Source organism: Accipiter gentilis, chromosome Z, assembly GCF_929443795.1.
Source record: "Accipiter gentilis chromosome Z, bAccGen1.1, whole genome shotgun sequence".
Classification (NCBI taxonomy): domain Eukaryota; kingdom Metazoa; phylum Chordata; class Aves; order Accipitriformes; family Accipitridae; genus Astur; species Astur gentilis.
Window position 1 is genome coordinate 85089007 of NC_064919.1, and position 12028 is coordinate 85101034.

Genomic DNA, 12028 nt, shown 5'->3' on the forward strand with positions numbered 1-12028 from the left:
ATTTATTAAAAGAATGAGTTACTCCTCCGGGAATCAGGCCAGACAAGTATCTACGTTACCTGTACAGATACGCACACATGTATGGTAAATCCTGGGTGTAAATACAGAGCATATGGGAAGCATATAGCCCAACAGACAGGGATGACTGCTGTGGGTACCGTCTGGCTGAGATGTCTCGCTAGGTAAGAAAAAGCTAACCAAACACCACGATTCGTTTAGTCTTCATCACCCCAAAGCCCGTGAAACACATATGGCGGTAGCATATATCCAGCTAGCTCCCAGAAAGCGCGGTGGCAAGGCAATATTTATTTAAATATTTAAATTTGTTAAAACAATCGTATTTTTTCCATCATTCAGGACTCCGAACTGACCTTTAAAATAAAGACCACTAAACAGATTACCACTGTTTTAAGTGTTAATGATTAGCTTACGTACATGAACAAGTGTTACTTACATACTCAAACTGCTGAATTGGGGATTTAAGTTACCAAAACCTCACTGAGTCGGTCTAAGCCAATGAAGTCTAATTCATTAGGCCTGATGTTCATCTTACTTATTAATGGCTGATATAAATTAATGAGTAAGTAACTATCTGGAACCACAGCAGGGCAAACACCTAATTTAGAAGCATCTTTAAATTTTACCTTCTACACAGGCTGTTAGTTTGCATCTGCAAGCAAACTTTTCAAGCTAAATTGGTAATCAAGGTACTATTGGTTTAAGTGGCTGTAGATTAGAGACCGCCCCGACTTAGCTACATTTCTTTTTAACAGGGTATCTGAGCTAATCAGTGTAGAAATACTCATTCAGTCTCTTGAATATATGAGCTCTAAGTTTGTCAGGATCAATCCTTAAACAACTTCCAATTCGTTCACCAGCTTTCAGCTCCTTGTGCCAAGAGAGCATTTTTCCATTAACAGGTTCCAGTTTTGTTTATATCATCTGGATACTATTAATCACATGAAATGACTTCCAAAATTATTTTTCCTTCCCCCCCACTGCTTCATACAAGTTACCCTATAACTCATTTTGGGTAGTAAAAATAAAATAGTCATCATTTGTGTTTAAAAATACGTGTATCTTCTGTGAACCAAGAATCTTTCTTTGGAACTTAATTGAAACAGTCTTCACCACCAAAACATGACTCATTTTGCTACCATTTTGACAAAACTAGACTTCACCACGTGACAAAATGCTGTCCTTTACAGCTTGGACCTACCTTTTAAAAATAAAAAACTATAATGTAAGTGCATTGGCAAAAATATGATGTTTGCAACATCCATGTCTGCAAACTTTTATATCATTTAGAAGCAGAATGAACTTTCACACTAGATAAATGCCACATCTTTCCATGGACAGGTCTTACAGGCACAAGAAAACCTTGATGAAAGTTCTTTTAAGGTCTAAAAACCTCAGTGATTTCAGTGAAGAATTGGAAATTCTGGACACTCAAAGGGAAATCCAACATGTTAATGCATATTTCAGAACCCTAAATTCGATGGTCAATTTTGAAAACTTGACCTCCTTTTATCCCCATTTTCTTTCCATTCCAAATCTTCAGTCAAATAATGACACAAATGATAGGAAATCTTCAGAGTTCTGTGATCAGATTCGCAAAATCTCCTCCAGGAGATACTGATTACATTTTAACAGTCTAGAGATCCAGACCCTAGAGATCCAAAATGTGCCTGATAATTGAATACATATTAAGTAGGTTGACCCCACAGATCAGATCAGCACACTATTTGCTTGTTAATGCTGCAAGGGCTTTAACTACAGTTTGACCTCTTCATTATCTCCAGCTTTCCAGGGAACAAGCTCTGTCTTCAGTTCAGGCCATATAAAAACCTATTGAAAACCGGACTGAAAATAAGACACAAAAATTGAGTGCAGCATGGTTGAGGGGAGACTGGAGGAAATATAAAGGAAACGCGTTAGGCTTTTCATTCTGATTTTCACATTAAATAAGATGCTTTTTCTTCCTTTTCCTCAGGAGCTATTTCTTTTTGCCATGGATGGAGGGGGGAAGGCTCCATCCTGTTCTTGGAAGATGGACAGATTTCCCAGAAGTCTTCCCCAATCTGAAGATGCAATTTCAACAGTCAGTACTTAGCTGGGGAGCAAACCAGGAGACTCTTTTATGAACATACCAATGCCAAGCATGGGCACACCGTCCCTGACCTAAATTTCTCTCCAACTGCAACCTGTTATGATGCTCTGTGGACATAATTTATTTCTCCCTACTGCCCCAGCCCAAACTGGCAAGGAAACCAGCCAACTTTATAAATACACATCTCAAAAAAAAACCCCAAAAAACCATCACACACTTTAAAACCTGTCCTAAGGAGCTACTGTGTGAACTTACGTTGCCTTTTTCAAATTTATTGACAGTGTTGATGCAGTTGTAGAGAACGCGCTCTCCCGTGTCTCCCTGGTCGCCGATGAGGCAGACAAAGACATTGGCATCTGTGCCGCTCCCACTTACCGTCCCAGTGCAAACCGTCACCCGGTATTTTATCACTGTGGAGACATAAATTAATAAGACAATTTCAGCAACACCATTAATTGCCATTTAAATTTACTGCATTTTCCACAGACTGACAATTAATTTTAAGTGTTCACACGTCCAGTTGGTACTTCTGCTGATGTATTGACTTTTACACTTCCATGCTATCACTAGGAAAAGAAAAAAGCCAAAATAAGAAAGCTTGAAAACCCATTAAACCCCTCCAAGGAAGAACACAAAAATGCTGTCCCCTTCAGGTAAAACCTCATGCATTGGAGTGCATAGCGTCCTCGGGGCAAGCCCTCCTACCTTCCCTTCTGCCTTCTGAGTGGGTCCTGGTGATGTGGGAGCTTGTAACAGCATGTTTGGGGAAAACATAATTTTCAGCATCCAGGGGCATGGCAGGCAGACAAAAGTTGTTAAAAAGGGCTGAGCACTCAAGGATCTGAGGAACGGGCTCTTCTGGCTTTATGGGGCAGGACAAGTGCAGTTGGCCCCCTTGCCTCGGGACCCTCATAGTGCAGGAGGTTGGATTCTGTCTTGCCTCTTTGTCACCCTTGAGATCTTTATTTAGGATTTTACTGGAGGGATTTTGAGCTGCCGCCTTCCTCCCCCCCCCGACCCTGCCCTCACCCCTGCCCTCCCATCCCTTTGGGTGAAGAATTTGCAGAAAAAAAATCACAACAAAGAACCAGCCCACAGACTCGAGAGAGAGAGAGACATTTTATCTCCAACATCGGGAAGAGGCAAGAAACGATGCTCCCGCCCTCCCTCCGAAACCTGCCTGCAAGCCCAACACGCGGGTGCCGCGTCTCGCCTCTCCTCAACACAACTGCTCCTCACGGGAAAGTGCCTGCATTTGAACTCAAGCAGCCCTCTCCACAGCTGATTAAAAATACATCTCAAAACCAGGTTTATTTACATTTTAATAACATCTGCAATTACAATTACTCTTCCTCTTCCGAGGAACTGCTCAGCTGCATGCAGATCACTGAGTTCGTTGGAAATTTCAGAAAACACGGGATTCACGGTCTATGGAGTGTGGACCCCCATTGGGTGCTTTGGTGGAAATAAGAGAAATCCCAATGGCCACCTTGAGATATTCTGCTCTCCAAAATTCTCCCTCCAAGTACATCTAGTTCCTGTGACACAAGGTCAAGACAGAAGTGACCACTTGAGGAAGACAACACAAAGTTCTGCAGCTTTCCCTAATTAAATCTCCAGTTCAAGCATAGTTAACCCAATAAATAGTTCAGATTGCTCACACGTACTGAAAGGTGCCTACGCTCTTGCGCAACTGTTCTGTACAACTTCCTATACATTTATACATATAGCTGCATAAATGTGCATATGATTAAATAAAACTTTAAAGTCCAAAAATTATTTTTAAATTTTAGATTGCTTTGCAGCTAAGCTTGCTTTCCATGAACATCTCTTCAAACCTGGTATTTCACATTTTAAGGGAGACTGGAAAAAATACAACTTTGGAAAAAAAAAAATATAGCTCTGGAAACAATTGTGCTGTGGCCAGATGTCTCCCATCTCCCACCACAGAGGAATCTGCTAGAATAAGAGCCTGAGATTTCTGACGCTTCATGCAGCTAATGATGCACACAGAAAAATACTGCAGAGAGAAAGTGCCAGAAAGAGCAGCTAATTGAATTGCATCGGTCTGCCTGTGCATCCCTTTTACACAAAGAGGGTTTCTTTCTATTCAGGTCCTAAGCACGGAGCCTGTGGCTCTCACCTGGCATGACTTCAGTCACTAGAGATCCCTCCGCAGGGAGCTCCCGCACAATCTCATTGTCGTCTTCATTTATATCTAGCCAGCGGCCGCAGTTGAATGAGTATTTTTCTTTTGTCAGCGTTTTCAGCAGAGTTACCTTCATTAAACCAAAACACTGCGTGAGTTCAGAGGCTTAAAGACAAAAAAGCAACAAGCTCTTGACAGGTTTTTGCCTGGGAAGCAAGAGTAGGTAGCAGCTGAGAAATAACACACATTAATAACGAGACCATCATTCCGACTCGTGCACCGCAGTGATGCATGGAGCAAAGTCTGTCGTAGCTGACGGCTTTTCGTTCCTCCTTTCTCCAATCAGTCCATGGTGTTGTAAAAGTTTTGATGGATACTGTGGCTCTTAGTAATTGCTCGTCATATGCCACTGTATAAATCCACAGAGCAAATTGCGGATGGCGCTTGCACTGCTGGTTCTCGCGGCTCAAAATCAGTGCGTGGCACGTTGAGGAAACACCCAGAAAATGGCAGCAAGCATGAGCGAAGACCTGCGGTAGCTTCCAAAGAAGTAACGAGCAAATAAGGTAGGGCTCTGCAGATGGCTGGCAAAGCGAGTGAAGGGAGGGTATGAAGAAGGTCTACAAAAGCACAGGTGGCATGAAGAAGGCAGAGGGGGGGTCAACTATTCACTCTTCTGCTACAAGAAATACAGGACATCAAATGATGCTTGAAGAGTGAATTTCAAAGCAAACAAAAAGACACAATCAACCTGGGAAGTCCTTGCCAGAAGCTATTACGGTTGCTAAAAGTTTAAATGTTCAAGTGGAGACTGGAACTTTGGAACGAATAAATGGAAGAGAAACCTACTAAATGCTTTGTATTTAGTAGATCTGTTCAGGAAGTAAGTCCCCAGCTGGAAGCAGTTGAAAACTGCTTAGGGGGAAGTATCATAAATGCTTGTCCTTTTCTTACTGTTCTCTAATCATTCACTTATGTGACACAGGAGAGAGGATATTGGGCTGGATGGACTTTTGGCCTGACCAGCATGGCTGTTCTTGTGTTCTTCTAACAGAAAATGGAAGCCTGCCCCGATATGAAGCAAGCCTGGCATGAAACGTGTGGGGACTGGACAAAACATCATTAAGGCTTCATCTAAGTTCCTGGATGCTACAATGGATGCACAAGTGATGGGATTCATGTGCCATGAGCCTGACGCATCCAGAAAGCATCAAACTGACTGTATACGGGCAGATTGATTTCATGCATCTTCATCAGGTTTGCTTAGACAGTTTGGCCCAAAGTGAGTCCTAGACACACTGTCAGATCCCTCTTGTCCTCCCTGAACATAATCACTGTGCAGAAAAAGAGAATACCCCAGGGAAATGTATAGCTACGGAAGGTCTAAGCATTCTTGCTCATCACCTCTGAACAAACTAATAGTGACGATCGCAGTGACCCAAATTCTGACCAGCGCTTTCTTTTTGATAAAGACCACAGCCAGACACCTTGTCCCACCATATGGTGAACACAGCAGTACTTGATGCCCTCTCCCCACCGAAGAGGTGTTTGGCTGCGTATGCTTTCGCATCTCCCTGACAATGCAGGAGAGCAGGATCTGTCAAAGCACATTAGAGGCACGCAAGAAAAATCGCTAAGCGGTAAATTGTGATTTATCATCACGGTTATTTATGGCTGCAGAGCAAAGTGTATGTTTTGTTAAGTGCAGAGAACGTCTTCCAACCTCTGCAGGAGTATGGGTGAAGCTTAGAGATGAACTCGCTGCCTTGCAGACCCTGGTGAGGGCTGACAGCACAGTAATCATTGCTGGTAGAAGAAAGGATATGACTGAAGATCAAGCTGATCACCCTTTTTATTTCCCAAACAGCATAGGGCTGCTCTTTTCTGCACAGTCTCCACGGGCTCCTCCAGTTTGCAAGCCTCCACCTCCTGCAATGGGGCTGTCAGCACTTCAGGGCTGGTTACGCTCCACCGTACAATAGGTCTCTGCCGTAATCAAGTTTTCGTTAAGACCAGCCTAAATAGGCGACAGAAGGAGCGGGTTTGCCTCTCTGTACACTAATGATGTTTAAGAGAAGGAAGCTTTCTGAAGAGCAAGGGAAAAAGACCCTGGCAGCAGCGAGGGGGGACTACAGTGGTCTGACACTGGAAGGATGGGGAAAAGTGATTTTCACCATCGGTCTGGGCTGTTGGGAGCTGCCTTTTCCCGTTGCTCTCATTTCCCTGAACTGAGAGGAGTGGGAAGAAGAATTTCCTCCAAAAACCGTGCAATGAATCCTTCTCTCCACGCATGTTTTTGCAACCGCTACGATGTGCTCTCTTCACGTCCCATTTTCGTGCAGGATTTCCACTTCCACTCCTCAGCCAGCACCATCAAACTCAGCTGTCAGCTGGGGAACACGGTGACCCAGGACTGGCAGTGCAGACCTCTGCAACCAATTTGGCTTTTCAGGTCTACCTTCCCTTGCAGTCCCCTCACCTTATTCAGATGCCAGCCAGCAAAGGGATTTCTTTTCTCGTGCCATATCCGAAGCTTATAAAATGTGCCCAGATCAGGGAGCTCAATCTATAGAGGGGGGGAAAAAGTGCATTATCTATTCTGTAAGTCAGCAAAGCATGCACACAAAGGACACCTCTGAACATCTTTAAAGAGCCACATCAGAGAGAAGTCAAAAACTAAAGTAAAAAACCCCTTATGTTCTTTAAAAGTAATAAACCCTACCCTGCAAAGATAGCTTGATGCCTCTCTTTTCAGGAGACGAGAACATATAAGACGAATCCATGCACTTTTGATAAAGAGAGCTCCTTGAAACCACTCTTTCCAGCAAGAACTAAGGCCAGTTCTCAAGCTTCAGCTCTTTCTCAAACAAGGTTTGCAAAGCACAGCCATGCTTCCTCCAGAAGGCATCTACGGCTGTTGGTGCAAAGGGGTTAAATGTTTTGGCTCCAGCCGTGCATTAAAATCCTCTGTTTCTCAATTTTTCTCTGACCAGTCCCCATTTAACTTTTAAACATATTTGCTCTGAAACACAAGACCCTCCCCAGCCTCCAAACTCAACATGCTGTTGAGCTCAGCCCCAAACATTCATGGAGGCTCACGTCCAAGGACGCTGAAGACCGGATCACCGAGGTGAAGAAACTGCTACTGCTAATTTTCCTGTAAATAGCTAATGACCAATTAGGCCCTGGAGGAAAACCAGATCCATTATTAGCTTTAGAAAGGCTAAATGGGTGGAGCAGTCTGTGGCATGAGTGGGACTGTGCCTGAGGGGGACACTATCTGCTTCAGGAGCCACAGAGGAGATGTGGTACTTAGTACCACTTTGACTTGAATTCGTCATCACCTGAGCACCCAGGAACCCCAGTCTAAGCCCTGTTTGGAGAAGACAAACCATATCTATAGGTGGGGAAATCATTTGCATCACCACCAAACTGCATGACTTCACCTCCACTTCAGAAGGATCTACTGAGATAAAGACCTCATGCCGATGATTTTCTGTGCAGGGTTGAAGCTAATGCCCTGGAAAACGATACCAAGCCAAATTTACCACTTGCACAAGATCCATACCATGAACTTGTCGGTCTGCCCTGTTTCAAAGTTGTCTGAATTGTTGTCCAGCTTCATCTCATCTGACTTCCCCTTGTCTCCATAAATCTGGAAGAAGATGGTGGCATCTGTCCCTGCGTTCTTAATGTCACTTGTCCAGATCCACAGAGACCAGGGGCTTTCTGCAAAGAAAGGTTCAAGATATTTTGTTTAAAAAGAAATTTTTAAAGGTGTCCCAGTAAAAAACATATTTCTCATTCTTTCCGCTGGGTGGTAGAGAGGGCAGGATGGTATGAAAGAACACCAGGACATTTTATGCTTTTCTGCACAAACATAATCAGCTGCTACATGACATACAGGAATGAGATTGCCTGGAAATATAAATCTGTGTTTTCATTTAAAATAAAATGAGAAAACCCATAAATCACCACTTTCCAGGTAAGCGATATTCTTCTATGTCATACATTACTAACAGGGCAATCCAGGCACATGCTCCCTCTCTGCAGTTTCAGTATACCTCTCCAACACTTACAACTCTAGCTTCAAGGACCATTTTAAAACCAGGGAAATACTGTCAGCTTTCTTTTTGTCAGTGAGAAAGAGTCTCCAGTTACTTCTGTATGGTGCATTGCAGCTCCAGGTAGCTCCTAAAAACTTGGTCCAGATGACCTGTGTCTGGAACAAGGAGGAGTATGGATACAGCCATGTATCGCTTCATTCTGAGCTAATGAGCCTTCCTGAGACTGGACCAATTAACCCAGATATGCCTTCTGCAGGACAGGCTGGCTCGGCGTCTGTTCAGTTATCTCCAGCCAGGCGGCATCATGTGGGGCAAACATGCTCAGAGCAATGTAAAGATACATTTCCAAAGTTTTTAAATTATTTAAATGCCTAAATCCCACCTGACTTCAGTTAGCACTTGTAAATGACATGCCCAAAGATCGTGGCAAAGCTACAAAATTTTTCTCTCTTAAGTCTTCACCCAGCACTTTAACTGTAAGAGCAGTCCACCTGCAGCAACTTTACATTGGTTTTCGTAACAGAGGATGGTTGCATATATAAAGGTGACATTATTTCCTCCAAAGAGCCCCTCATCTGCATTCTTTATTGATAATAATGTGTTTCACTTCTGCAGGCCTTGCAGCACCTACAGAAGAGGGAACAGGCTTCTTTCCTGACTCAGACATCAGCTGAATTATTAACAAACCCTAATGAAAGAATTGCTAACCCTTTCGGTATGCCTGAGCCCGCCTGAGCACGGCTTGACCTTCAGAGCCCAGAATGGAATATAAAAATATGATGACATGCATATAAATTAGATTTTTACTTATCTGCTCAGCATGTGACTGCAAAAGAAGAGGCAACAGCTACTCAAAAGATGAAGGGGCAAGAAGGAACTCTCTTTTAGAAAAAGTTTCCCCCCTATTTTAATAATATGTAAAATGTTCATGACCACTCCTTTCTGAAAAGCACCAGCAAGTTTTACCTAAGCAGAAATGAAGCCAAGGCAAGTTTGCATATGGCATGTGATATAGCAGCCTGCTCTCCCTGGGGAAAAGAGCAAGGGCGATTCAGACACCAGAGACTTCTCTCATCTGTCTGGTTTGGCCCCCCTGACCTCTTGCCGAAGGAAAGGAGAAGCGATGCATGCAGGGAGGGGGAAAAAGGGAACTCCTACCAGGATTAAATGCTGATAGAGGGCTGTCGGGGAGAAACCACACAGGGAGAAGTGTGGGTGAGCTAGGTCTGCAGCTGCCGGAGGAGACCAGGCATTTCCCCAAATACCCATCATCATCCTCCCAGGGCTCGCTGGACACGTTCCCCTGTTTCCTATCCCTTCACATCAAGGGATCCAGGCAGTTTGGAAATTCTCAGAGCCAGAGCAAATATTCCCCAGGGCACAAACACCAAGAAGGGCTAGACCTGACACAACAGTTTCCAAGATAACATTCAAGATAAGGGGGGGAGGATAAAAAAAGACTGAGAATAAATACAAGTTACACATCGAGCTGCAATCCACCGAGGGAACAGCTTGCAAACGCTGCACAGGGAGCCATTTCACCATGGATACCCAAAGTGAGGTTGAACCGAGCTTTGATCGGCTCTACAGAAAGGGACAGTCCTGTGTGCACGGGGAGATAGGCGAGATGACATAATAGGTCTTTTCTAACTCCAAGTCTTACGCTTCTATAATCTGGCAGCTAAAGGTCACAGATTTCTCAAGGCTAATGCTCTCTGTCTATCTCCTGCACTGCGGCAGCGGGGGAATTAGCCTGTCAATAACAATCAGAGCTGATAATAGAGGGTTAAAGGTTGCAGATGCTTTAGTTAAATGAACCGAGTCAGAGGCGCAATGTGGTTATAACACTGACTAACATTTAGATAAAGCTTATTTAAATGAACTGCTGTTTAAGCAGGAGCCCACCCGAAGCATTCGGATTAAACCGTCTGTATTATCCTAATTAAAACATTCTGCTTACACGTACGCGCTGGCGCAGGCGAGACGGCAGCGATGCGTTTTGCTTGGTGCAAAACCAGCCGGCGAGGCTGGGTGTCGGAGCTGTGTGTGGATGGATGAACATGCCGGTACGCTGCCTGGAGGAGCACCTCCGAGCAAACCATGTGCCATTGCCTCCCTCTAGAGAAGAGGCTTCAAATGCAGCACTCGTGTGCCTGGGGAGGCACGTTTGGCAGCTGGACAGGACTAAGAGCTGTTTTTTTCTCTAAGGCCAAGTGTAAAAAAAGTTGAAGTTAGTGGGAAGAGTGTATTTTTTCTTCCTGTTTTCCCCCAGGTTTGTCTTGTTATTATATTTAGGTTTTGTTTCCATCTGGAACAGGAAAGCTTTGCTTCTGTAGCGATTAGAAACGTAGCCTGGCTTGTCTGCAAATGTGAGATGGTGGTTGAGGCAGCCCTAAGCCCAGTGAACCTAAGAAGGTTGCCAGGTCCAATTTCTTCCCTTAAGAAAATGAGTGCAATTCTTCAAAATATTTTAAAACTTTCATTTTAAACTCCCCAAACCAGGATGTTCAAAGCTAAAACTCATGCAGGACTCAATTCACTTGAGCCTCTACTTGACCATGGGTCTACCCATGTCAAGTTGCGTGGGTGACACTCAGGATGCTGTTGTGTGTCTGTGGTCACAGGAGGCTCCTGGGCACTTGGACCTACTTTTCAGTCTTTTCTGGCGCAGGGACACCATTTCGTAGAGTTCCCGCTCTATGAGACCATCTCCTTCATCTTCATCCAGCCATTTCCCACATGGGAAGGTTTGCTCAATACCAGTGAATGGGCAGTAAACGACCACCTAGGAAAAAAAGACTGGGAAGGTAAGTTTGAATATTCTGTTACAGGCAGCCCACAAAAACTTAAGTAACTGAAGCAAAGACAGAGCTGGAGATCTTGGTCCCGCTCTCAAAATCAGGTTTTCTGGACCAACATGAACTGGACTGGTTACACGATTCCCAATTTGGAGTACAGCTAGGACCCATCTGTCCTGTAATTCCCACTTTTCCAGAAGTATATCAAAATGGCCAACCAAGAAGAGGTAAAACACCATGAAGGGAACAGAACGGGAACAGGCAGTGTGGTTGCAGGAGTCAGCGTTGGGTAAGTGTGCGGCACGTGCCCTGCACCTCACCAGTTCACAGTAGGGTTTTGCAGGAAACACAAGGTACTAAAAGCCTTCAAACACATCCTAAGCTGATTTTGCTTTCCAGGAAAACTGCATTTCCTCCCAGCTTCAGGGTAGGCAGCTCCTTCCCATTAGTTCCTGCTGATTTTGTACACTATCTCATATCACATATTGCTCCACTACCTCCCAGTAACAGCTGTGGTCAGCTACTTCTTTTTCTGAACTCCAAAGCACCATCTAAAAACTTCAGGAAAGTCTGAGTATAGATGATAACTTTGAAATGCTCAGCACAATCCAAGAGTGTATTTCTGTCTGGCCCCTTGGGCGAACATCTGAAGGTGCTTTTGGCGCTGAGCAAACAATAATCTTTATCTTTGTGACTGCAAAGGGGCAATCAACCCAATTAGAGAGTGATTGACTTATGCATCTAATGTGCCTTTGAGGCAATCAGCTACTACCATGCATTATGTATAGTATTGACTTTTTAAACCGAGAATATTGTCATCCAAATAAAAGCAGATTTTTTATTTTTTTTTTTAACAGTATTTGTTTGTTGGGGTCAGGTTATGAATAGGAAACAGTCTGACAGC

The 12028-nt window shown here is 44.0% G+C and overlaps 1 protein-coding gene across 1 annotated transcript in view; it reads right to left on the reverse strand.

The window, feature by feature from the left end:
* The window catches only part of LOXHD1 (lipoxygenase homology PLAT domains 1), a 140927-nt gene that overhangs the window by 82840 nt on the left and 46059 nt on the right, over positions 1-12028 (reverse strand). The window contains exons 9-13 of the mRNA XM_049796003.1: positions 10976-11111; positions 7828-7988; positions 6739-6825; positions 4254-4389; positions 2366-2520 (exon numbers count right to left, since the gene is read on the reverse strand). Of these exons, the coding sequence (XP_049651960.1) occupies positions 2366-2520; positions 4254-4389; positions 6739-6825; positions 7828-7988; positions 10976-11111 (675 nt within the window). The remainder of the gene's footprint in view (positions 1-2365; positions 2521-4253; positions 4390-6738; positions 6826-7827; positions 7989-10975; positions 11112-12028) is intronic.